Here is a 27,872-nt window from a genome sequence, read left to right on the forward strand (position 1 = left end):
CCTCTTGCCTGGAGATGACAATGATTTGGCAAAATAGAGAAGGACTCCGTGAAGCCCTGGCTGTGGTTGGAAGCAATTGGGGGCGGGGGGGGGGGGGGGGGAGGGCAGTCTCTGCTCTCTCCTCCTCCTCCATCCCCCACTCCCACCCCAGCCAAGAATATTCTGGCTCCAACAAAGCACAAAACAAACTTGAAGGTATCCAAGAGGGAAAACACTGTGCAATCCCCCACAAACGTCACCCCAACGCAGGAAGGACACAGTGACCCAGAAAAGGGAGCAGTATGTCGCAGCTGGACTGCCGAAGAGACGCCCTGATGCCCCCCAGCCACGGCCGGGATTCCCCCAGGACTCTCAGCACCCAGGGGCACAGCTGTGCTGCTGCGTGGAGCAGCAGGTGGAGACCAGAAAGCCAGAAAGAGGTTGCATGCCCGCAGCAGAAGAAGAAACCACGTTGGCTGGTAAAAATGTGAGGTGACGGAAGTTAGCAGCTGTCATCCCTGCCTGCTTCAGAGAAAAGAGGAGAAAGAAGAAAGATATAGCAAACCCCAACCTTGAGGAAAGCAGCCACCAGCTCCCGCAACTACGGGGTGTGTAGTCGGCTAACGAGGATAGAGCCCTGCGCCGAACAGTGTGAACTGGGTACAGACCCGTGAACTAATCCACGCTGGGGGCCTGTCCGAGGTTTTACAGACGAGCCTCTTGGAAAAGGTAGTGGCTAAAAAACCCATGCCCATGCCGGTGGAGAAGCAAGGGTAGGAACATGCTTGGACTTGCCTCTGCAGGGTGGACGTGAGGCAGCTAAAATACCAAAGTGCAACTGTGACAACAGTGGAAGTTTCATGCTCTCGCAGTTCTAAGTGATAAATGTGCTCTATCAGTTTTCATCATAAAGATTCAGAATACGCAGATACCCTCCAAGTTTGACAAGAGTGTCCTGCTAGCCTCAAAGGAGAGCAAGGCTAATAAATGTTGGTGACCACAAGCCTCGCCAGCCCACAGCGGCCACCACCAGTCGCTTGTGTTTCCCTTCAGCCCCGCGAGAAAGGGAAGTGGCTTCGCTCCCGAAAATGGGGGCCAAGTAGCTGCAAAGAGGGAGATGCCACAGAAGCCGACTGGAGCCCCCGGGGCTGGAGGACACCCACGGCTTTCGGGCTGCTGGGCTGGGTGGTGCTGTGTCTCCTGGGAGCAGGTGAGTTTCAGGACACCTGGGCAAGGTGGCTGCACCTTGCAGGTCTCATCTCGAGACATTCTCTAGAGGCCGTGCCCTTCTCGGCTGACTCTAGCTCTGTTTCCTTCCCTCGCAGGCCCCGTGGAAGCCGGAGTGACCCAGACCCTGAGATACCTCATCACAGGGACCAGGAGGCAGTTGACACTGCTTTGTTCTCAGGATATGAACCGCGACGCTATGTACTGGTACGGACAAGACCCAGGGCTGGGTCTAAAGCTGATCTACTCTTCAAGGAACGTTCAGTTTACTGAAAAGGGAGATGTCCCTGATGGGTACTGGGTCTCTCGGAAAGAGAAGAGAAATTCCCCCCTGGCCCCGACCCTGGAGTCGGCAGGCACCAACCACACCTCGCTGCACCTCTGCGCCAGCGGTTTATCCACAGCGCTGCTCAGCCAGATGCTCGCTGCACAGAAAGGGCACCTGGAGAACAAGGAGGCGCCTTCCTGGGGAGCCCCACCCCAACCACGAGGAGAACTCCCTCCACCATCTGCCCCATAGTTGTCCTTCCCGGGCTCCCCAGCTCCGCAGACGCTGTCAGGGCAGCTCCCCTGCAGGGTGCTGCTCTCCTGGGGCCTCTCACCACTAAGGTGCTTGTCCAAGTCGAGGTAGGACACGCTGGCCGCGGTAGGTCTACTGCCAGGGGCAAGGGACTCTCTTCCTAGAACAGGATAGAACAGGATTGCACACAGTGATCCTGTCTCCCTACTACTACTACTATCACCCCCAGTACTCCTTACTGGGCTTCACTGTTGCCCAAACCAAACGCCGCATTTTCAGTCCAGTCACTCAACAAAACCTTGTCCCATATTCCACGTCCTATTCCCGGTTGCTTGCCCCGGGGGGAAGAGCACGCTCTGAGTTATTCACAAAATCTGACGTCCCTCTTTCTTCCACATCTCAGCAAATGGTCCCGCCCTCTGGCCAAATGTCCAAGCCAGGAACGGAGGGGTCATCCCCACCATCTCTCAGAGACACCTAGTCCCGCATCTCCTACCCTGCGCACGTGCAGATGTTACATCCCTTGCAATTTTTACTAATGTTTCTAACTTCAGTGACAACGCTGTGGCCCAGCCAACGTCTCTCACCTGGATTCCTTAACCGCCTTCCACGTAGTCGCCCCCACTGCCAGTATAAAGTATAAGTTCAAGACTTTACAAGCTCCTCCTTGACGAGGTCTTTGTGTACCTACCTGCCTTCTTGACGTGAATGTCCTCTTTCCCTCAGTGACCACAACTACCACGTATGCCCTCTGCTGACTCACTGCTGGGTGTTCACCACCAAGGTTCACTCTCCCTAGAGCGCCCTTCCTCTCCCTACCTACCCGGTCACCTGACCGATCGCTCCTCTGGATGCTAATTCGGAAGTCACATCCTCCTCCAGAAAGATTTCCTTGAATCCCTGGCTGGGTCATTTCCTCTGCTCTGTGCTCTTATGACAGCCTGAACTTCTATCCTGATGGCAGTCAACACACTCAACTGTTTATTGTTTAACATTTACAGTCATAAATATCCAGGTTAAAGAGAATAAGGATTATGCCTCTATTGCTTATCTCCGTACTTACCAGAGTCCCTGAAGGCAGTAGTAGTGTTAAATGAATGAGTGAATCAGTCTTGTCTCAAGATCCTCTTTCCAACACCTCTCTGACTAGTCCAGTATCTAGGTGCCCCGCGAAGTCCTCTCCTACACATAGTCTGGGGAGATTCCAGGGTTTTTCATATGTGTATCCAAGCAAGTCAGATCGTGTGCTCTAACAGAGATCTATTCTTCTACTCCAGCCCCTGAGCTCTATGTCCCCCTGATGACGAAGTTGCCTCCCTGGGTACCACTGTTCCCATGGGATCTTTTTCTTTTTCGGGTGGGCCCTAAAATACCTGCCAGCCACTGCTGATGCTTCAGCTCTGTACCATTTCATTTGCCATGCAGCACAATACAGCAGACTTCATCGTTGCTGCCCACAGGTTCCAACATCCCTCCCAGGTAGAGCCTCCTGCAGAGTGGCACCTCTATTAATGAAGCACAAGAAGAAAAATTTGCTCAAGCTTTTCCTTTTCTTTCTTTGGGTTGGAAGGGCAAAACTACAGCTCCTCATCTTGATCCCAAATATCTTATCCAGACTTTGGCATGAAGGCTCACTCAATTACATACATTCCTCACTAACCACCAAAATAGTCGTTATATCCTGGGATAAGGAAATGCAGAGAACCTCATCCAGGATGCAAAATCCAGCAGGAAACCCAGCTGAACTCCAAATCCACTCATCCCTCCAAGAACTGGCTGTATTACTAGGTCTTCCACCCCGTAGGCCCCTTGCCCTAATCTTAGGATGAGCTCCCTCTAGGAGGCACCTTATGTTGTTACACACAGGGGCTTCCAGTGGACGTATCTCTCCTTTTTGAAAGATTGGCTCAGATATTTCTGAACTACAAAAATTGTTGCTTCTCACGTCTAAGTTGAGTTTCCATTACTACTTTTATCACATCCTCAATATAAATAGAATTATACTAATTAAATCGGAGATGGAAGTGGAAATTATAAAATCAAAGATTGTTCCCCCTGGAATGGGGATCTACCATCTAATGACTTAGTCTTATTTCCTGGAAGTCATCTTGGGTGACCCTGTATCCCATGGGAGCCCATGGGACCGTGATGTAGACAGACGCCTTCCTACTTCTGTAGGATCCCACACACCTAGAGCCCTCTGTCAAGGACCTAGAGATGATAGCTACGATGCCCTGATTCTTAACATGGACCTGCTTTAGGCACCAGGTTACCCTGCTCGTTACTCTTATTTCCCAGGACCAGCAGGGCTCAGGTTCACAGAGTTCTGAAGAGGCATGTATCCTCAGCTACTTTATGGGATCTACTCTTGATTACTCACACCTCAACCAAACTCACTCATGCTAAAGAAATACCTACAAGATTTAGTGAATTTTCAGATTTGGACACTAGTCACAGTTTTTTTTTAAGTATTAATTTTTGGTTCACCCATTGTCAATGTCCTTGGTACCCTACTCTTTCTATATATACTCTTCCCTTACAAGTGGGCTCACGAGGTATTGTTTCACTAACACCAGAGCTAATGCAGACACCCCACCATGAACTCACCTGCTGTGACATCCTCCTTGGGATAGGTAGTTCATGGGCACAGGTCTATGTCCTTGAACTTGGTTTCTCGACCTCTGCATTAAGGCTTTGTCTGGTGGTTTATACACTGGCATCCCTCTGAAGCTCTTTCCCTTGACTTACCATCTCACTTTATCCACCAGTGTCCATGGATGCTAGTGTCGCTGAAATCTCAGTGTCGGCAAAAAGGGTGACTGTGTTGTGGCCAAAACATGTACCATGACCAGTATGTGCTGATTCAGACAAGAGCCAAGAATGAGGCTACAGTTACTGTTTTACTCAATGCCAAGAACCCCGACAGATGAGAAGTCCCTAAGAGATATGGTGTGTTTTTAAATAAGCCTAAGCATTCCTCCCAGCCTTCAGACGTCCAGCCTTTTTCAGACACTTCTGCCAGCAGTGAACCCACAGCGCTGCACGGCCACTTCCTCTCTGCACTGAAAGGGTTGTCACAGGGGGGAAGGTGGCACCCACAGGAGACAGTGGTAGGGACAGCACCTATGAATGAGATGCCAGAGTCCTCACTTCCCTTCGGGACTTGCATGGGGCTTGCACAGCCCAGGCCACCTAAGAGAACTCACCTGGTACCAGTTCAGCTTCCCTGGCACCACCTGCAAGAGGGAGCGTCGTTCCACCCAGATGCACTGATCTTCGGGGACTGTCTCCAGGGCCATGGGCCACCAGCCCTGGGCAGTGCCCTGTTCCCCATCACCCACGTTCCATCTAACACTTGCACTCCACCTCTAGACAAATTGCCTTCCTAATTTCAGGTGTTGGCTTCTGGATTTCATTACTCTGGGGCTCAACTTCTTATTCAGCATTATTTTCATGTCGGCTGTCACTGGCTCTGATCATGCTGTCATTTGCTCTGCCAAGCCCACCCAGCAAACTCATTCTTACTCTCCCGATCTCATGATTGCTTCGCATGTTCCCCAGAATGTCTCTGGTCATTTCCCGAACACACACCCTTTCTATACATCTCAGTTCAGGTCTGCAACAGCTTCACTGTGTCGTTGTTATTGTTTGCTATAAATCTCCCTTTGGGGCCATCTGTTCTTTGATTTAGGGTAATGTGTCCTCCCATGTTTGCATCACCAAACCATCATTATGCCTGGTCCACTGGCTCTGGAATGGAATGAATGCTCTGCGAGGCACGGAGCATGTGTCCATGGTCTGTGACTGTGTTCCCGGTGCCCAGCACATAGCAAGTGTTCAAGAAATATCAATGCAAGGATTCTAAGATGCCTTCAAGAATTTTAATCAGGATTTGTCTTCCTTATCTCTCTTTCCTAGCTATGAGCCTTTTAATAAGCAGCTTAAATAACAAAGCTTATGAATAAATTCTCTAAGAGACAAGCTCTTCACTTGGATAATGCTATTATTGAACACAGAGGCTACCAATTTCTGCTCTAGACATGCCCCATTTCTGTTACACGCTCACCATCACAGCTGCAGGGACAAACTTTTCCAGACACAGACTAAAATCAGCTCCAGGCCCAGAGAGGAGCTGTGGTGACTGGGGATGAGGGAGGTGAGTTCTCCTGGGGAGAGGCCCCTCATGTGAATTGCCCACGTCACAGAGCTCAGAGCGGGCAAGCGGGCCCGCTGCCACCAGACTGCTCTTCGGAGGACAAGAAGAAGACTCTGACCAAGGGATCCTGTAGAAGTAAGCTTCAAAAAAATAAAATAATAAAATAAAATAAAATAAAATAAATAAAATAAAATAAAATAAAATAAAATAAAATAAAATAAATAAAAAGAAGTAAGCTTCACCCGAGTATCTGTTAGTTTGGAATTCCTCTTCATCATAACAAATAGCAGAAAGGGCCATAATCCTCTGCCTCCTACCCATGGCGTATCATGCCTACCTGGCTGCCAGAACAAATAATATTTTAGCATCCCCTCCTGTATGCAACGATATTATTTTCATTAATAGTCATGTACATAATTACAAATCTCCATGTGCACCAAAATCACCCACTGAGGGTTTGTTTTGGGCTTTTTTTTTTTTTTTTTTTTTTTGCTGTTTTTTTTTTTAAAGATTTATTTATTTATTTATGATAGACATAGAGAGAGAGAGAGAGAGAGAGAGGCAGAGACACAGGCAGAGGGAGAAGCAGGCTCCATGCAGGAAGCCCGATGTGGGACTCGATCCTGGGTCTCCAGGATCGCGCCCTGGGCCAAAGGCAGGCACTAAACCGCTGAGCCACCCAGGGATCTCCTTTTTTGCTGTTTTTAAAAATTGTGTGTGTGCACGTGTGTGACAAGGACGCTTCGCATGAGGTCTCTTTTAACAAGTGTTTAAATGTACACTCCAGCTTCCTTAACTTTAGACACAATGTTGTTCAGATGTCATCATCTTGCAAGACTGGAACTTGGTATCTCGTGAACAGCTACTCCCGTTTCCCCTTCCCCAGCCCCTGGCAACTGCCATTCTCTCTGCTTCCAGGTATTTGTCCCTGTGCTAAGTGAACTAAGGCAGTCCCAGAAGGGCAGATATTACACAGAAGGAAGGAGTCTTTCATCACCAAAATTGTTTAGGATTTCTGGCACATGGTGATAACACAAACAGAATAACTTTTAATCGGATTTTATTATTATATTTTTATATCAGTATCTATTACTTTTTTCATATTTGGCAATTGTCCAAATAGTGTCCTTTGTAACAAAAAAGGAAAACAGATTCTGGTCTATAATCCAATCCAGAATTACATTTTACATTTAGTTGTTATTTCTCTTTACTCTGGAATGCCCCTCCGTCTGTCCTTTGTAATTCAATACTTTTGAAGAGTATAAACCAGTTGCTTTGTAGAGCCTGGTACTTAATGTAATACTATGGTAAAGCATGTTGAAGGTGAAGCATTAGATGAAAATAATTCGTACTTTCCATGTTCCTCTTGATATAACATTTTCAAGCATTTTATTCAGAAAATTGTCAATCATGAAAGCAGAGAGAGTAATACAATGAGCCCTATCGCCCAGATTCAATAATTAACACCTGCCACACTTTTATCTTCCATTCCTCCAGCATTTTTGGTTGATATCTTTTGAAGCAATTTCCCAGACATCATAATATTTTATTCCAGATTTTAGTAAGCTCTAAAAAATAATATTTTTATACAGTCATATTGCCAACCTAACAAAATTATTTGCAATTCCTTCATATTATGCATAGCCAAAATCATATTTAAACTTCTCCTATTACCTGGAAAATGCCCTTTTAAATCTTTGCTTTTGCATTTGATTGTGATGTCTCATCTTCTCACCTCCCTCCTGCACCCCTCCCCTTCTTCTTTCTCTTCCTCTTCCTTCTCCTCCTCCTCTTCCTTCTCCTCCTCCTCCTCCTCCTCCTCCTCCTCTTCTTCTTCTTCTTCTTTCTTCTTCTTCTTCTTTGCAGACATTGCACCTCTAGTGACTGCACCCCATCATTGGTACCCTACTGTCTCCACTACATCTCCAGGGGGAGCCTGCACATGTGGGCACCATCATGTCTCCATTATGTCTCCATTGTGTCTCCACCACCAACACAATGGACAGAAAAGGCAAGTGTTTTATAAAAGGAATGAGATTATTGCTTATGGGAAGACTCACACCTCGATGTACCTATATCTATGAAGGCAAATCAGTAACAATTAGAACAGAAATATCTACAACTAAATACTTTCAGCACACTAAATGTGTACTTTAGGACAGACAGATAAGAAATGTGGACTGAGGAATTGGTAAATTTTTGCAATATGAGATGCCACCTGAATACGAGGATGTGCTCTGGATGGCACTTAGTATAAGGGCTACTAAGGCATCTGATAAAAATCCCCTAAATGCTAAAGCTAATCATTTCAAAAGCAGAGAATAGCAAAACATGAAGATAGAATTTGAGCCAGAACCCAGAGTTAGGCATATTTCTTCTGGTCACTTCTGGTTATGAACTTCACCAGGAATTCAGAGAAAATAAATTGATGGCTAAGTCAGAATTATGTTGGGCTTTGTAGCTTTTCCTTCCTAGTGAGTGAGCAGGATCTGATGCTGTCTGAGTGAGGTCCCTATTACACAAGTTCCATGAAGCTTAGAGACAGTAGGAAAGCTGTAGGACGCTTGGTAACGAGCCACAATTTAATATCCATGGTGGCCTAAAAGGGCATAGCAAGTGTGCTTTCAGTTTTGTTGCTTTGAATTCATTGAAAAACAATTCCTGCAGAAACATTTTGGAAGGCAAATCTAAAAAGACAAAGATTTGGGGCGCTTGGCTTCCTCAGTCAGTCGAATGTCTGACTCTTGGTTTCAGCTCAGGTCATGATCTCAGGGTCAAGGGATTGAGCTCTGCATGGGGCTCTGTGCTCAGTGGGGAGTCTGCTTGGGGATTCTCTCTCCCTCTCCCTCTGTCCCTCCCCCTCACTCATCTGCATGCTCTCTCTCTCAAATAAATCTTTTAAAAAATGTAAGAAAAATAAAAAGATGGATGAAGATTTACCCCAAAACGGTAACATAAGGATGAGTACAAGAAATCATATCAGTGGAGAATTTTAACACACTGTCTGACACAAAATTAGTATTCAGTAAATGACAGTAGTAGTAGTAAGACTTCATGGGTTTAAAGGCTGGATTTATCGAGGTCTGCGATGATATAACCAGTTCATACGTACCAATCTGTTGCGTTCTTACAGTGGTTGGTACTTTTATTAATAGTTGATACTTTTATTAGTCCAATTTTCCATATAAGAGCACTGAGACCCAGAATTTGCCTCTGGTCATGGCCAATTAACAACAGAATTGAATTTCAAACCCAGACAGTGTAGCTCCAAAGCCTGCCTTGTAACCAACACATTACTTGTGGTAATTCTTGTTCTTTAATAAGATTGTATGAAAAACTAAAATTGCTGTGAAGGAAAAATATATGGAGAGGGAGGGAGGGAGGGAGGGAGAGAAATACAGACAGAGGACAGTAATGCTTTCCTAATCGGAATTGATCAGGAAAAGAAAATCCTTGCTGGTGGAGATTCACTTCCTGAGACTCACTAGAAGGACTTTAGGGGACCCGCATTTCAGGCCATGTGGTTAAGACTTACTACCCAGACCTCGCTAGGATACACAGGCAGATTGGAAGGGAAAGAAACCAGCCAGAGTTTGGATGAATCCATGGAGACTTCCTTATGTTCTTGCCCTCCCCGGAGGATGCACTCCTTCCCCGGCAAGGAAGATGCAGGCTCAGCATCCTAGACACTTTTGGAAGCTAGTGTTATGGGCTGAAGTATGTCCCCTCAAAATTCATATATTGAAGTCCTAACACCCAGTACTTCAGAATGTGACTGTATTTGTAGATAAGTTCTTTAAAGGGGTAGCTAATGTTAAATGAGGTTGTGGAGGTGGCCCTTTCCCAATATGACCAGTGTCCTTATAAGGAGAGGTAATTAGGACACAGACACAGAGAGAGGCAACACTGTGTGAAGGCAGAGGGACGAGGCCAGCTGCGAGCCGAGAAGCAAGGTCGCTGGGAAACCAATCCTGCCAACACCTTGATCTTGGACTTCTAGCCTCCAGAACAGTGAGAAAAGCAGTTTCCATTGGATTAGTCACCCGGTTCGTAGTACATCGGGGCAGCCCTGGAACAGTAACACAGCTGATCACACAGGCACTCTCTGCCTAACACACACCCAAATTGCAGACTTGAAGAGACAAAGTGGGTGTTTGGCATACACTACAATGTTTGTGCAAGCAGTCCAGGCAAAATGAACAACACTTACCAGTTACTCAATGGTAGGAACACTCCTGAAATCCAAGTTCCCAGACGCCAGCCTGGAGCCTACATTGCAAGAGCCGGTCCTTCTAAGGGGACCTATTGTGTTAGCTGTTTTCTGCACACACACATACACACACAGACACAAAGGCACGCGCACACACGCACACACATGCACACATGCACCCACGCTGCCACGTGAGACAGAGATGGCTTTCACTTTGGCAACTCTAAACTCTCTTAAATCTAGAAGATGACTAAGGGATGGTGAGCGTGGGCAGGGACAGTGACATCACAGACAACCAGCCTCCAGCCTGAGCCTGAGAGGAGCCAGTCCTGCCTCAAGTCTGCCATGGGGATCGGACTCCTCTGTGGTGTGGCCTTTTGTTTCCTGGGAGTAGGTGAGTGTGGAGTGTTAGGGGAAAACCCCTGTGCTGTTATTTCCAGGCCCTGATATGAGCCTTTTCTTTCCTTAGGCTTCCTGGCCTCTGGAGTCACATCCTCTGCTCTTCTCTCATAGGCCTTTTGAACGCACAAGTGACTCAAACCCCGAGACAACTCATCAAAAAAGTGGGAGCAAAAGTTTTGTTGAAATGTTCACAGAATATGGACCATGAAAGAATGTTCTGGTATCGACAAGACCCAGGTCTGGGGTTGCGGCTGCTCTACTGGTCCTATAATATTGACAGTGTTGAGACAGGAGACATCCCTTATGGGTACAGTGTCTCGAGGAAGAAGAAGGATGCCTTCCCCTTGATTCTGGAGTCTGCTCGCATCAACCAGACATCTGTGTACTTCTGCGCCAGTAGTTAGCCACAGTGCTCCACAGCCACATCCTCTCTGCACAAGATGCACAGAGATCATGGGGAAGTGACCTTAACTCGGGGCTGAGCTGCATTGGCTCCTATGGCACATTTGTGCCGATTAGAAGAAAGGCAGTCTCTAAAGAGGAACCCAGGCCACAGGCGCACAGCTGGGCCAGGGGAGCAATGTTTCTCAGGCCTCATTCACCAGCCCTTTAAAACTCAGGGGGCCTTCCGAACCCAACCAACCCAACCTTATGTGTCATCCCCAGCCTAAAACCATGAGACCCCACCCCAGCTAGAGGAGACGTATCTCACATATTCACACCAGAGAGGCCCTGTTCATTGGTCTTTCCTCCCCTTCCTAACCTGCTCCCTACTCTGCTACTTTGCCCCATGTCTTTGCTCTTGACTGATATTTCGCTAGAGGTCATTCACACATTCTAAACCCTTTCTTTAGATAAATTTTAGTATCCATGTGCTGATTCAAGAGAAAGTTGGTGAAGTTTGGATCCTGTTCATTCAACTGAAAAAGAGAAAAATACTGATAAAAAATAAATCTTTCTGAGGTTCCCTAAATGGCCAATACTGTTGTGTTGGAAACTTCTGATCAGAGGAGTACCCTGTGACACAGAAGGTGGTAAGAATGAGTCAGGCCATACCTGTAATCACAATCATCAGGAGTAAGTATCCATTTGTTTAGTTTAGGAATGAGACATACACGATCCTGCCAGGAAATATTAATTGAGCCTATTCTGCTTTGGGAATGCAAAACAAATATAAAGGGTGTTGGAAATCCCAAATGTTGGGGAATTTGCCAAAGTATTAATGAGACAAAACAGGTATATAAGAAGTTTTGATTCAGTGCTAGTTCTTTATGTTGTAGAATTCAGAGAAAAGAAAAAATCAGTGTGTATTACACTATTCAGGATCAAGTTCACATGAGTGATAGGACTTGAGCTGATTTTAGATCAAAATAAAGGCAAAAGGAAGTATCAAAAGAAGGAAATATCCTGCAATGTTTTTGTGAGAGATCCTGCCAGAACGAAAAAGTGAATTTTTTTTCTCTGAGAAAAGGCAGGGATCAGAGGTCTCCCAGCAGAGGCCAATGCCTAGAACAGAGAAAACAAACCTTCACAGAATATTATTAAATGACAAGACACATTTACAAACATTTATTTTCAGGGGGCTTTCAGGGTGTCTGGGAGTCCTGTGATGTCCAACAAATTATTTCTTTCCCACCAGAAGCATTGTACTCACTCAGAAGATCAACCTTGAGAGAGGAGAACAGTTACAGGCACTGTGGTTTCACTCCCAGTGCTTTCGGGGACCATCCTCACCGCAACTGAGACCCTTATAGGAAGAGCACCACCCCAGGCCCAGCGGCTGTCTCAACAAGGTGCCACCTGTTTCTTCTGATGCATCTCATCTCACTAAGGAACTGTCGCCCAAGCAGAGATGTAGAATACATGAATTAAGTGCAGAGACTGAATATCATACATCTCATGAATTACACAAGATGTCTCAAGAGGTTGAAAGGATTGTAGATTGGGGTAGGAGGCTTGAGTTTTGAGATAAATCGAAGTGTTCTAAGGAGAACTCACAAAATACACTCTCAAAAGCACATAAAATGTTAACTAATGTTTACCATAAGAATACAAGGAAGAATTCAGAAAATGTAAACCATGATTTTAGATAAAGAGTCATCACATTAACATCCTGAAAAATTCATAGAAGGAAAAATGCTATTTTCCTTCTATGAATCAAAGGTTTAAAATTCTGTGACATGGGTAAATATAACAAATTCTTCTGTATTAAATGAAAATAAAAGCAGGGTTTACTAGGACATGATGGGGAAGAGGAAATGGCTTCTTAAGAAACAGGGGCAATGAAAGGGAAGGAAAAAATGTTTCCTTTTTTCTAGAAAAGAACTGAAATATCAAACAAGGGTGATGCTACAGAAGAAAGCACTTCCCCTTCTTTCTAGACAAGAGTGAGATATCCCAACTAGTTTATCTGAACATACACTTGTGACATACAAGGACTATTTTCTACTCATTACAAATGAAGAACCTAAATTTAAATAATTTGCCCAAAGCCACACAGCTGGTAAACTCAAGTTGAGGTAAACTCAAGTCCAAGGTGGGTAAATATCCTTGCTTCAGCCAAATGGGTCTCGAATCCTACCATTAATGCAAAGATATGATTCACACAGCCAAAGAATTGGACCCCCTATCTCTGTACCAGCAGCATAGCCAGCACCAAAGACACTTTTCATGATATAGCGTAAACTTCCAACACTTCCATCTTGAAATGGAATGATGAAGTGTTAAGGGAAGAAATGGTATCATCCTAGTGATGGACAAATGGAGACAGCCATAAAAAGAAAAAGAAAGTCAGGTGTGTTTGATGAATATAAAACAACTGAAACTAAGGCATATCTTCAATCAATTTCAGAATGAGGTGGATAAAATGATCTTAAAGTGATGCAAGACAAGGAAAAGTGTTAAAAACCAAAACAATGTATAAATGAAGGAACGAGAAACACAATGGTTCACATTTCTCAGCAGCAACACTGAATGCTAGAAAACAACGGTGTAAAAAATAACTATGAAATTCCGATAGAATATAATTTTCAGCCTGCATTTCTCAACTAACCCAAGCTATCCATAAAAATGTGATTTTTGTTTCTGCCAGGATCTCAAACCTAAATAAATTCTTATTTTATTCTTCCTTAGAAAGTTCTTGGATAATGTGTATCAGCAATCTGTGGGAGAAAATCAAAAAGAGAAGAAATCATAGGATTCAGGAACTAGGGAATCCAACTCAGAATAACAACAAAGAAAAGCCCTAGGATAGGAATTGTGCAGTAGAACTGGTTAGCAACGCATCCAGACAGAAGCAGGGAGACTCCAGGGTACATTTTCAAATATTGCCCAAACATAGGCTGTGATACACGAAATGAGAAACTCCTCCATAACATAATCTAGCATGAGTTAACATGTGCAGAAACCCAGATCCAGTCTGGAGAAGATGACTCCACTAAAAGGAATCTAGATTATTCAGAGGTTTCAGATATAGGTAGCAACTAAACCACAAAGTCTGCTGATTACTAGATAGCCATTTATTTATCTATTTCAAAAGATTTTATTTATTTACTCATGAGAGACACAGAGAGAGAGAGAGAGGCAGAGACACAGGCAGACGGAGAAGCAGGCTCTATGCGGGGAGCCCCAATGCGGGACCCGACCCCGGGACACCAGGATCACTCCCCAAGCTGAAGGCAGATGCTCAACCACTGAGCCACCCAGGTGTCCCACTAGATACCCATTTAAAAGAATGAGGTAGGTCTTCTGATGATATGGGAACTCCTGTAAGACTCATCCTCAAATAGCAAATATACTCTCCAGACAAAAAAATTTAAAGGCCTCCCTTAACACACTGAAAAGCAATCAAAAGAAGGCAATATTTACAGGGAAGTCAACACTTGGATGAAAAGTCAGTTTTTGAGGCACCTGGTGGCTCAGTTGGTTAAGTCTGCCTTCAGTTCAGGTCATGTTCCCTATGTCCTGGGATCAAGCCCTACGTGGGGCTCCGGCTCATTGAGGAGTCTGCTTCTCCCTCTCCCCATGCCCCTCCCCTCTGCTCATGTTCTCTCTCTCTCAACTAAATAAAATCTTAGAAAAAGAAACTTCAATTTTGAGGGGCACCTAGGTGGCTCAGTTGGTTAAGCATTTGAGTTCGTTTCGGCTCAGGTCCTGATCTCAGGATCATGAGATGGAGCTCTGTGCTGGGCTCCACGCTGGGTGGGGAGCCTACTCAAGATTCTCTCTCCTCTCCCTCTGCCCCTCCGCCACACACTCACCTGCACACACTCTCTCTCTCTCTCTCTTTCTTTCTTAAATAAATAAATAAATAAATAAATAAATAAATCTTTAGAAAAAAGAAAGAAACTTCGATTTTGAGGTGGAAATGAAGAGCGCAGGAAATGAAATGTAGATAGATATTAAAGATTTTTCTTAAATTCTTTGTAATATGTACGATTAGTGAAAGCAAACATTTCAGCATTGTCTTGTGAGACATGTAGTGGATACACACAGTAAAACTGACAATAATAGTGATCCCTGGGTGGCGCAGCGGTTTAGCGCCTGCCTTTGGCCCAGGGTGCGATCCTGGAGACCCGGGATCAAATCCCACGTCGGGCTCCCGGTGCATGGAGCCTGCTTCTCCCTCTGCCTATGTCTCTGCTTCTCTCTCTCTCTCACTGTGTGCCTATGATAAATAAATTTTAAAAAAATGACAATAATAATGTAAAAGATGAGGATGAAGAAAACATGCACATTTAGTTGCAAAGTTCTATATTTTAAGTGAATCTTTACCATATTAATTGTAAGTAAGCTGTAAAAAGTTTAAAATGAGTATGATAATTATTAGAGCAATCATTAAAAAAATTAAAGAAATATACCTAAAATTCCAGTAGTTAACAAATTAAAATAGCATTAAAATTTTTTTTCAAATAATTAAATAGGGTCTATCTATCCTAGGAATATGTTTGCTCTGACATTCAAAATCAGTCATTGTAATTTACCTTATTAATACGTGTATAAAGACTACACAGTTATTATTAGAGATAGAAAAAACACTTAGCAAAATTCCATACCCATTGATAATGGCAACACTCAGAATTGGGAGCAGAATAGAACTTCATCAATCTAATGAAGGACATCTACAAGAAGCCCACAACTAAGAGCATACTTGATGGTAGAAATATTCAACTTTTTAGCTCTAAGCTAATAAACAAGTCAATAATTTCACTAACACCACTTGTACTCCACATTACTAAAGGTGCTATGCAGCACGTTAAGACAAGAAAAAAGATGAAAGGGCTGAAGAATAAATGATAAAGTAGAACCTTTTAAGAGATGAAATCACCGTTTACATTTAAATATCAAAAGAAACCTATAAAATTATAAAATTAATAAGTGAATTTCTTAAGGGCATGTGTTACAATATTAACATGCAAAAATCGCATTTCATATACTATGGCAAACAATTGGATAGTTAAATTTTACTTATTTTTAAAGATGTTTATTTACTCATAAGAGACACAGAGAGAGAGGCAGAGATATAGGCAAAGGGAGAAGCAGACTCCCTGTGGGGAGCACAATGTGGGACTCAATCCCAGAACCCTGGGATCACACCCTGAGCCAAAGAAAGGCAGATGCACAACCAGTAAGCCATCCAGGCATCCCAGGATAATTAAATTTTAAAACTTGCATTTAAAAGAATGTAAAAACAACCCAAATATTTAAGAAAAAAATTAACAAAAGATATGCAAGACCTGTAAACTGAAAACTAAAAAGCAATACTAAGAGAAATGAAAGACAAGTTTACAACATGGAGATACATATCACATTCATGAATTGGAAGTCTGACTATTGTTAAAAATGAGTATTCTCCCCAAATGGATCTATAGCTTCAGAAAAATCCCAATTATTGTCTCAACTGGACGTTTTTTAAGAAACTTAAATACGTATTCTAAAATGCATATGGGAAAAAAAATAAAAATAAAAATAAAAAAATAAAATGCATATGGAAATGCAAAGGTTCTACGAGGAGGCAGGATCTGGTTAAAAGCCTATGTGGGATCTTTCAGGCCTCCCCAAGGGCTGCTACCCAAAGGGTGGCACACTGTGGTACTCCGTGATGGATGGGGAGGGGTGGATACTCGGTGGACACCTGACAGTGACTCACTTGTGATTCCTTGTGAATGAAGACCTATCCAAAGTGAAGAGCCACATAGCTCCACTGGGGGGCAAATAAAGCTTCTGCAGAAGCTCACCGTCCTACTACAAGAGGGGAACAGAAATGCAGTAGGGAAGGAAGAACCCACTGGGGAGGAAAGAGGCCCTGGAGTTTGCCTTTTTTCAAGGACGGTGAAGGGCTAGCACCTAAAGATGCTGACTTGCCTGCTACTTCTCCTGGGACAAGGTATGAGGCTAATCCCATAGGGAAGTTTGGGGTTAATGTTGATGCCGAGTAGAGGTGCAGAGGGCCTGAGGCCACCCTTTGGAGGATGAGGGAAATGGGTTAAGTGATTAGTGGATTCTGACCCAATAATAGTTGGAAGAACAAAACGGAGGCAGTGCCAAGGGTTCTTTGGGATCCAAAGTGACACTGAAGCTAATGGCAAAAAGACCTTCCTGCCTGGGGACAGGCCTGTCAGCTCTCTCTCGCTCTCTCGCTCTCTCTGAAACTAGGCTCTGTGTTTGGAGCTCTTGTCTCTCAAAAGCCGCGCAGGGACATCTGTCAACGTGGGACCTCCATTACCATCCACTGTGAGGTCGATACCCAAGTCACCTTGATGTTCTGGTACCGTCAGCTCCCAGGACAGAGCTTGATACTGATTGCAACCGCAAACCAGGGTGCAGAGGCCACCTACGAAAGTGGATTTACCAGGGAGAAGTTTCCCATCAGCCGCCGAACCCTAATGTTCTCCACTCTGACTGTGAGCAACCTGAGCCTCGAAGACACCAGCTCTTACTTCTGCAGCGCTAGAGACACAGCGCCCAGCACGGATCAAAGATCTGAACAAGAACCTCAGCTGGCTCCCTCCCACCCAGCTTCCAGCCTGGTGAACTCAAGGCCCCAGTCAAGGCAGGTGGGAGGGGAAGACCACAGCTTGAGCTGCTCATTGTGTGCTTGTTGGCAGATCTGGGTGTGAATAGGTAGGTCAACTAGCCACAGGGACACAATCTGCAGGACGAACTGCAGGATGAAATACAGGGAAGGTGGCTACCAAGAGGCTAAGGATAAAATTCCTTCCACGACAGTGTTAAGATGTACTTAGTAGAGACCATCGGATAGTTTGCCTTCCAGTGGCAGGGTCAGAATGAACCTTTAACTATTTTATCTCAAAGCTCTATGTAGCTTGTTTTCCATCAATACAGTCCAGAAGGCTCTTAGTCACCTTGATATCATACAGGTCCATTAGACCAATGGCATCATTCAGGATGTTCTCAGTGAGTAGGAATTAGAAAGCACTCGCAATGCCTCAGCATGACATATGCACGCCAGACCAATGTAAGATCCGCAGAAGTTCAGAGACCTGCCACATTGATGAGCTCACTGTAACATATGAAATTTTATCAGTAGCCACTCCTTGCTCAAGGCTATGTATCATCTTCTCTGGGAAAATTTCATTTATTATTGCCATCATTTCTCTTTCTTTTAGCTATTTGCATTGCAAAATCAATGCACATTATTGTAAACATTGAAATTGCTCGTTTATTTCTTTTTTTTTTCAAGTCCACAATTCATTGTTTATTGTTTGCTGAAAACAATTCCACAGTTTGTCTTCACCAAATTACATCATGATGGATAATGGGCATTTGGGGCTTACAAATCCTTTAAGAATGTACCTGGAGATCACAGTATAACCCAATCCTTAATACAAATAATCTAAGGGCTGTTGTAATATGATAGGAAAAGCCTGTGAAGTTAATAGAGGTTTGCCATTACAAGCTATGATTTCTTTTCAGGATTTTATTTACTTGAGAGAGGAGAGACAGGGAGACAGAGAACAAGCAGGGTGAAGGCAGAGAGAGAATCCGACTCCCTGCTGAGCAGGGAGCCCGACGCGGGGCTTGGTCCCAGGGCCCTGAGATCATGACTCGAGCCAAAGGCAGATGCTTAACCAACTGAGCCACCCACACACCCCTGAAGTCACTCATTTAAATAAAGTTAGATCATATGATACATACTGTTTTACCATTTATTCTCTCAACCCAAGAATATTTCATAAATACCCTTTCATGTCAAAAAATGTACCCTGCATTAACTTTTATAAGACTATTTCAATATATTGATGACTGTCCTTTATATATCAATTTTTACAATCAAAACCAATGGCAAGGTAAATATCATATGCTAGATGACAAGGTTTAATTTAAAAGCAACGGCGTGTGTACTGATTTATTTCTATTGCAGTCTCGGCAAGGAATAATGGAAGCTCTCCCTGTCCCACCTTTCTACAACTGGCCCTTCTTAGTTAGGTCTCAGCTCAAATACCACCCCCCCCAAAGAGATTTTTCCTGACCACCTTAGCTAACAGAGCATTTGCCAACCTGGCATTCACTCACACCTATTATCACTTTATCCTATTTTAACAATACCTAACCACCACAGTCTGATATAAATATATATACTCTATATACACGACATATATACATCATTTGTTGTCTGCTTCCTGTCACTACACCTCCTCACAGATGTGTGGACACATACACACACAAATACACATAACTGCTGTGAAAGCAAGGACACTTCTATCTTCTTCAGTGCTAGTTCCTTTCATCTTAAGAAAACTGCAGGAACGCTACAGAAATTCAGCCAGTATTTACTGAGAGTTACAGACTGAATTCGACTCCTCCAAAATTCACACAATTACAGCCCTGAGCCCCACTATTTTAGAATGTGACTGTATTTGGAGATTTGGCCCTTACAGATCTGGCCTTTAAAGATGCTATTAGAGTGACCCTAATCCAAACTGGCCAGTATCCTTATGAGAAGAGATGAGGACATCCTAGGAGAGACACCAGGGTTGTACCCATAGAAGAAAGGCCACATGAGGACACATTGCCAGCCAAGGAGAAAGGCCTCAGAAGAAATCAACTCTGCTAACACCTCTATCTGAGACCTCTAGCTCTCAGAACTAGGAGAAAGAAGATTTCTGTTGTTTAAGACACCTATGTCTATGTTCTTTTGTTATGGTAGCCCCAGCAAACTAATACATTGACTAAATAAATATGATTCAAAAGAAAAGAGGAAAATTTGACCAGCAGTGTGGATTTCCCTGGAGAAAAAGTCTACAAAAGTATTTGAGTTTAGACAATGTAAGCCAACAAGCAAATGAATTGTTCTAATGGGGACAGAACAGATGCTTCAGCTTATGTTTGAATAGAAAGGTGGCCCAACTATCGCCAGCTCCCTCTGCTGCATTCCCACGGCTGGGAAAGGGAGTAGATGTTATGGGTTCTAGAGACCAAAGCCCAGAACGTGCTCAAACCCAGTGGCCCTGAAGTAGATGGTCCTCAAATTGGAACTGTCTTGGTGCCTATGTGGACTAAGCACTCAATGCTGAGCCTTGGAAGCCATTTGGAGATCTTTCTGGATAGTTTGGTCAATAGGAATTGGAGTCACCAGCAGCTGCCTTCCAAATGGACAACACATTCTAGAGTTTTTATAAGCCAAATGAGTGGAGAGAGCCCAATTGGGCTCTGATTGGACTTATTATTGAACTTGGCTTGTGGAGCTCAATCTGGACCTAACACGATTTAGAAAAATAAAAACACATGTTATTTATTAAACTTTGAGTATCATGGAATAATTCACGGCTGCTACAATAATAACAGCCCACATGGGTATTCCTCTTGGACTCTCTCCTGCCTTTCTTCTGCTACTACCTTCTAGAAGATGCTGGAGCGACTTAAGAAGATCTAATAGGCCCAGGAGGGATGGAAATGTGAACAGAATGACCATTACATTACAGGAAACAGTCTTTCGTTAGTGTTAAAACCTCAGTTGCTAGACACTGCCCACTTACCCCTCAAGCCTGAGCAATAGATAAAATATGCAAATGGAACTTTGCTCTGGGCCTGAAACTCACTTGTCTTCTTTGGCTTCAAGGTGGGGAGCAAGATGTAGGGGCGAGAAAGGACGGATACCCCCATTTAGCCAACTAGCATGGCCAATCTACACATCCTCACCTCTGTCTCAGTGTTTCTCTTTCTCGGGACCACACAAAACCCCCTTCACTATTCAGAGTCAGCAACTCCCAGGCTCCAATATTCAAGAAAGCAGTTCTTACTGGACAAGAAGAAATTGTGCCATGGAGAAAATATGTAGTTTAGAAAAAAAATAATGCAGGAAAGGAGCTGGAAGGTTGGAGAGAAGACAGCTCAGAATTTGACAACATGGTTGAAGAGCGGTGAAGGATATGGGGCACAAGGCGGAGTTGACTATGAGTGGAGGAAAAATACCTGAGTCAGGGGGAAGGGCTTAGGAAGAAAGTGTTAAAAAAAAAAAAAGGCTGGAATTTGGAATCTGACCAAAATCTACTTTTCAGACCACTGAAAGGTCCAACAGCCCCCCGTGTGTAGCAACACAATGGGAAATGAACTACCCCAAGTAGGGGAAGGCCCAGGTGTCAACTCCATATTGATTGTCCAGGTGACCCAGCAGAAGTCACTTAACTTCTGAGCTTTAGGTTGCTTGTTTCACGTTTTTATTTATATTCTAGTTAGTTAACATATAGGGTAATATTGGTTTCAGGAGTAGAATTTAGTGATTCATCACTTCCATATAACTCCTAGTATTCATTATAAGTGCCCGAGAAAGTGGTGTCTGCTGCTTCCCTCATGGGGCTGCCCTCGGGATCAAACAAGAAGACAGGAAGCTGAATGGTCTCTGGTAGAGCGGGCAGGCTCTAGAGTCAACTATCATGCTAAAATCCCATCTCTACAACCTACTGGCTGTGTGACCTTAAGCAAACTACTCCATCTCTATAAGGCTTGTTTTGTCATCTATGAAATGGGTAACCTCATAGTTGGTTGTTATAATAAAGTGAAAAAAGGTCCATAAAAGACTTAGACAATGTCTGATATAGTCAGAAACTATAGTGAAGAAACTATTCACTATTATAATTAAAAACCAGGAATGGGGCACCTGGGTGGTTCAGTGATTTAAGCGACTGACTCTTGATTTTGGCTCAGGTCATGATCTGAGTCCTGGGATCAAGCCCCGCATCTGGCTCTGTGCTCAATGGGGAGTCTGCTCCCTCTCCCTCTGCCCCTTCACACACTCTCTCTCTTTCTCTCAAATAAATAAATCTTTAAAAAAAAAAAAACTCAGTGATTTGATAGGCTAATTATTAACTATGAACTATGAGAATGCCTTAGAGAAATAGTTCAGAAGGAAGATTATAAGAGTTGCATAGACTTAACCAAACCAAAGTTGGGCAAAGCTGGACCTGAATCCACCCTACCTGTCTGAGCCTAAAGCATGAGGTCATAGTCTCACTTAGAGCTATTTTCTCTGCCTAAAAAGTGATTCCTTCTACATTCAACAAAAACTGACTTCATACTATGTTGTGGGTATAATAGTTTATTCTGAGGAGGAGCACAAAATATCAGGAAAAAGCTAGTCTTAAGGCTTTAGACACAGAAATTCCTTGAGCTCTTGGGTGTTCCCTTTTAGACAGAGTCAAGGCCACAAACATTTTCTCCCTATTCCTCAATTTCCTGTCTTCTCCCAAGGGGCACCTCCTGGTAGGATACCTGTCCAGGAACACTGGTATGTGTTCTTCTCCTTCTCTGCTACAGCAGGACTTCCTAGAAAAACCCCACGACAAAGGGACAAAACTAAATAGCATATTTGGTGACATTATAGGGAAAGCCTCTGTTATAAAGCTCTACAACTTGGTTCAGCTACCCATGAGCACAGAGACATGTCATCTGTGCCTTAAATGTGGTTTAGAGTAGACCAGGGCCATGGCAAGGTAAAGCTCTGAGACCAGGTGCGAGGTGGAATATTCATTCAATCCCTATTTCTGCCAGGGAGCCAAGCACCAGGAAGGAGCTGAAGGTACATTTTGTCCTCTGGGAACCTCTGGCTAAATCCCAAATAAACCTTCTCATGTGGCACCTGCCCCAATTCCCAAACTTCCAGTGCTGTCCACATCTTCTGGTAGCCTTGAAGCCAGCTCTGCCATTTTTAGATCTGTATTTGTGGGTAACACAGAACCGTGCTGTTCTCTTCTTCTACAAATGGAAATAATTTCATTTTGTATATTTCACAATTAAAATATTTGTGAAAAGACAAGTTCAAAACTCAATGCCAATGAAGACCAGCATACTGCTGTTGTTGGGGTATGTGAAGCCTTATAGAAGGCTGTCGGACACTGTACAAATATAGCACCTTCCCACAGAGGTGTGAGCCCATCAGGATGAGAGGGGGTGCTATCAGAGAGGCCAGAGCTCTGAGGGCAGTGCTCCCGTCATGGGGAGGCCAGCCTCCAGCCATGCCAGGCAATGGACTGGAAGACTTCCTATGGGCCCCTCCCAGCTCTGTGAACCCACAAAGGCCAACTTCTGCTAGTTTCCATTGACTCCATTCCCTCAGCCCACTTCCTATTTTATTGCCGGATGTCTGAGCCTTTTTCACTTTGTCCCAGAACATTTACTCATTTCCACTTTTCAAAAAATTCAAAAGTGAACTGTGTCCAGCCCTGCCCTTCATCACCTCAGAGCTCAGAGGAGCTGGGAAGGAGAACTGTCTTTGCAAGAGGGTTCCTTCACCTGGCTCATGGAATTACACTCAACACACTCTCTCCACCTCCATTCCCCTCTGGCCAGGTTGTGCCTCAATAAATTACGGGGTTGTGTTTTGGTCGCATGGAAGGTCCCAAACTGAGGCCATTTCTGGGAAGATTACCTCTGTGCTGAGTCCAGCACAATAATCTCACTGCATCTGCAATAGAAAATTCTAGAATTTCCCCCGTTCCACTGTAGTGAATGATCACCAAATACTCCACCCCTTCACTATGTGCTAATCTCTCTACCTACTGCTGATTCTTTGATTGGAACCTACATTTACCATCACCCAGAGCCTGTCTAATGTCTGATCTGGAGCATACAATCAGAGCTCAGGCTGTCAGCCCCTAGCAGGTGGGAGCAATTTTCATCACCAGTGGTGCCGATTCTCAGGGCAACCAGGAGACTACATAAAGTGAACCCATAGGGATCACCGGGTGGCGCAGCGGTTTGGCGCCTGCCTTTGACCCAGGGCGCGATCCTGGAGACCTGGGATCAAATCCCATGTCGGGCTCCCGATGCATGGAGCCTGCTTCTCCCTCTGCCTGTGTCTCTGCCTCTCTCTCTGTGTGTGTGTGTGTGTGTGTGTGTGACTATCATAAATAAATAAAAATTAAAAAAAAAAAGTGAACCCATGACAATGTGAGTGATGAAAAAGACCAATGTCCTAATGGTGAGAAAGAGGAAGGATGTGATCTTGAGCTTACATCCTCCAAACATATCAGGTAAATGCCCACTGAACTTCTCCTTCCAAGTGCTCCTGTCCACAAGCCTTGATGGGAAGGAAAGACAGCTGAAAGCCCAGACTCCCATCTCCCGTCTCCCTTCTCATCGCCTCTTGACATTGGGATCCTGGTTCCCTAAAACCTTGGATGTGACCTTCCTGCCCAGTGGTTTAAACTTGGGAGAAGGGTCTTCATGCTTATAGATGCAAGACTTTACTCCCCTCGTAGGGGTTCCAGGTCACTAGCAGCCAGATTTCCTTCCAGTATTAGGCCTTGCTCAGAGCAACTTAAATGAACTCCATGTCAGAGGGCCCAGGCCATTCATTCTTCCTCCTCTTCTCATCTCAGCTTCAGAAGGTCCAGCTGTGACATATGGGGACTTGGCTTCTTCCTCACACCCCAGAATCCTCCCAGGAGTCAGTTGTGTCTTCCTCTCTGCTCTCACAATGTAGGTTTTCTTATCACCTGAGGGTCACAAATCCCCAGACAGCCAAACACAGCAGAGGTGATACAAGGCCAAGGGAAGGGAAAGCTACAGGTGTGTTTGTCCTGGGAGGAGTGGTGACCCTCCACCCTGGCGTACACCCCCTCCCTCACCTTGGGAGGTATAAAGGCTCTCCACCACCCATTCAGTTATACTTCTGCCATCATGAATCCACTCCTGATCCTTGCTTTTCTTGGAGCTGCTGGTGAGTTCCATACATGGCTTTGGACCCCACTCGCCTCCTTCCTGGCAGGAATTCTGCTCCACTCTTGCTGCTCTTCTGTATTTGCCTGGGCTCTGAGAGTCTATCTCCCCTGCCCGGCAGCCCTCTTTCTCATTCCTGGGCTCTCTGTAAGCCCCATCTCTCCCACCTTGCACTGACCCCACTCCAGACCCTGTCATTCATCCATTTTGGGACTTTGTTGGGAGAGCCTGGAAAGGGAGATCAGGTGCAGGTAGGCCATGAAATGAAATAGGGGGCTTGAGGCTTAGTTCCATCAGCTCTGGGATAGCTCCCCTGGAGCTGTTCTCAATCCCAGATACGCCTAGGAAAGCTGAAAGAACATTCATGTCAGAGTCTTAGCCCTAGAAATTCTGATTCAGTTGGCCTGGGGCCTCCTCTCCCGGGCCTCATGGTGCAGATTTTTAGCAATGGGAAAAGCTAGGTATAGCCAGGGCTACTTAGCCAGATTTTCCTAGCTAGACCAACCCATCCTGACAATCTGGGGCTCAAACAGCCATGAGGAGTAGACCAATGATGAGGAAGAGAAGCATTCAGTGGATGAGAAAACCACATTCGGACCCGTGTTACATTGCGTGCACTGTGTCCTCACCCTGGCACCCCCAGAAGAGGTCTGGGCCGGAGCCCCAGCAGGCACCTGGCCATGTGCCCTGTAGACACGCCAAGAGTCTCAGCAGAGCTTCGCACTATGATGCCTATCAGGGATGTAACACTCCCCACTGGCCCATCTATCATCTTTGTGCTTGCTGAGGGCTTCTAATCAGCATGATCCAGCCACACGGGCTCTGGGCTCCACCTGCCTACATCTACTGAATTGGCTTCTCTGTTCCTGTCTCCATTCAAGTTGCTACCCCCACAGACGACGATGACAAGATCGTCGGGGGCTACACCTGTGAGGAGAATTCCGTCCCCTACCAGGTGTCCCTGAATGCAGGCTATCACTTCTGCGGGGGCTCCCTCATCAGTGACCAGTGGGTGGTGTCCGCGGCTCACTGCTACAAGTCGTAAGTGCTCTGTCTCCCACCTTGTTCTCCATGCCCAGAATCCTCGTGGAGAGCTGGGGTCAGCCCAGGAGTGTGGAGGTTAAGGAAGAGGGGCGGGTGGGGACAAGAAGTTGTCCCCAGCAGCCCCACCCACTCACCTAAGCTATGTTCAAACAATACTGATGTGCAGCTCCTATCCCAGGGCACTTAACTCAGAATTTTCAGGAAGATGAGTCTGAATATTGGTGATTTTTTAATGCTTTCTACCTCTAGTGACTCTATTCTGCAGCAGAGCTGAAGGTCACTGCCTAGACCAAAGGTTCTCAAAACTGAGTGAGCATCAGAATGACTTACAAGGCTTCTTGCAAAAATATGGACCACTGGGTCCCACCCCAGAGCTTCTAATTCAGCGGGTCTGGGGTGGGAACAAAAACCTATTGCTGCTAACAAGTTCCCAGGGGATGCTGAGGCTGCACATCCCAGGGCAACACTGAGAACCACTGGAGTAGATCATACAGGATGATGGCACGGACCAGCCCTAGAAGGGAGGGAGTAGAAGTCACTGCCTGTAGTCAGCAAATTACAGAGGATAAGGAATACATGGGGAACTTCAAGTCAGTAATGTATGCCTATGGCACCAGGTGCCAGGGAAGGGGTGGGGTGGGGAAGGCAGCTGGAAAAGCAGGCTGAGGAGCAGTCCCAACTGGATCCCTTTATGTCACCCCACTCTATGACCACCTACCTCTCGGGGAGAAAGTTCTTGGTCTCACATTTGCACGGATCCACCACCCCTCTCCTGCCAGGTGATATTGCCACACTCCCACTCACGAGCAGAGAGCTCGAGAACCCTGGAGAAAAGCGAACATAATGGAGAAAAGGGTTTCCCTGTGCTTGTCTTCCCAACAGCCGCATCCAAGTGAGACTCGGAGAGTACAACATCGATGTCCTGGAGGGGAATGAGCAGTTCATCAACTCCGCCAAGGTCATCCGCCATCCCAACTATACCAGCTGGCTCCTGGACAATGACATCATGCTCATCAAGCTCTCCTCACCTGCGGTCCTCAATGCCCGGGTGGCCACCATATCTCTGCCCAGGGCCTGCGCAGCCCCTGGCACCCAGTGCCTCATCTCCGGCTGGGGCAACACCCTGAGCTCTGGCAGTGAGTGGGGCCCTCACTACTTCATCCTCCAATGTCCCCAATTTCCCGAACCAGCCATGCCCTGGAGCTTGAGTACCACTACACACAGGACTTTGTGCTGGGTCCTAGAAAGAGGCAAAGCTTTAAGGAGTTGACCCCCTAGAATCAAAATATAGGACAAATAGAGCACCTACTATTGTCCCATCAAGGGAGGGGCTTGGCAGGGTTCAGCCTGGAAACCAAAACCCATTGTTCCTCCGCGGGGCTTACATTCTTGGCATTCTCTGTGGGCTGCCCTCAGTGTTCAGCACTGGATCTGTCCCCTTGCTGGCCTGACTCACCTTTCTCCTTGCCTTGATCTCTCCCTTCTCCTCAAAGCCAACTACCCCGAGCTGCTGCAGTGCCTGGACGCCCCAATCCTGACTCAGGCCCAGTGCGAAGCCTCCTACCCCGGCCAGATCACGGAGAACATGATTTGCGCCGGCTTCCTCGAGGGAGGCAAGGACTCCTGCCAGGTGACTGACCCTTCCCATGCCAAGACCCTTGCCCATCCACCTGCTCTACCGGGGAGCAGGACTGAGCACACAGGACTGTGGAGCTGGGGCAGGAGGGCTCCGTGCAGAAGGGAGGACTTCTACAGGGCGAGGCAGGCCAGGCTGTATGACAGTCACTGCCTTAGTCAGGACAGAGAAGGGACCACCATGGGAAACATGCAGAGCCACAGAGCTGACCAGAATGCAATCTTTAAAGGTTCCGATTATATAGGTGCCCTTTCCACCTTCTCGATAAAACCTGTCCCACCTTCTTCCTCCCCAGGGTGACTCTGGTGGCCCCGTGGTCTGCAATGGAGAGCTCCAGGGAATCGTCTCCTGGGGCTACGGCTGTGCCCAGAAGAACAAACCTGGAGTCTACACCAAGGTGTGCAACTTCGTAGACTGGATTCAGTCGACCATAGCTGCCAACAGCTAAAGCCCCACCCCCACCTCCATCCCTCTACCATCACCATGCTAATAAAGTGTAACTGTCTGTCAACTGTCTGTG

At 45.5% G+C, this 27,872-nt stretch overlaps 2 protein-coding genes across 2 annotated transcripts in view; both read left to right on the top strand.

Moving 5' to 3' along the window:
- Positions 1-275: 275 nt before the first annotated feature.
- Positions 276-27,872, top strand: part of LOC140604530 (M1-specific T cell receptor beta chain-like) — a 40,191-nt gene continuing 12,594 nt past the window's right edge. Inside the window, exons 1-3 of the mRNA XM_072775758.1 lie at positions 276-1,189; positions 1,305-1,717; positions 1,783-1,852. Coding sequence (XP_072631859.1) covers positions 967-1,189; positions 1,305-1,717; positions 1,783-1,852 — 706 coding nt within the window. The 5' untranslated portion in view covers positions 276-966. The remainder of the gene's footprint in view (positions 1,190-1,304; positions 1,718-1,782; positions 1,853-27,872) is intronic.
- LOC140605263 (anionic trypsin) lies at positions 24,515-27,863 on the top strand. The gene is made up of 5 exons (XM_072777504.1): positions 24,515-24,673; positions 25,554-25,713; positions 26,599-26,852; positions 27,210-27,346; positions 27,648-27,863. The coding sequence occupies exons 1-5, from the start codon at positions 24,634-24,636 to the stop codon at positions 27,798-27,800; spliced, it is 744 nt and encodes a 247-aa protein (XP_072633605.1). The 5' UTR covers positions 24,515-24,633; the 3' UTR covers positions 27,801-27,863.

This window comes from Canis lupus, chromosome 15, assembly GCF_048164855.1.
Source record: "Canis lupus baileyi chromosome 15, mCanLup2.hap1, whole genome shotgun sequence".
Taxonomy (NCBI): Eukaryota; Metazoa; Chordata; class Mammalia; order Carnivora; family Canidae; genus Canis; species Canis lupus.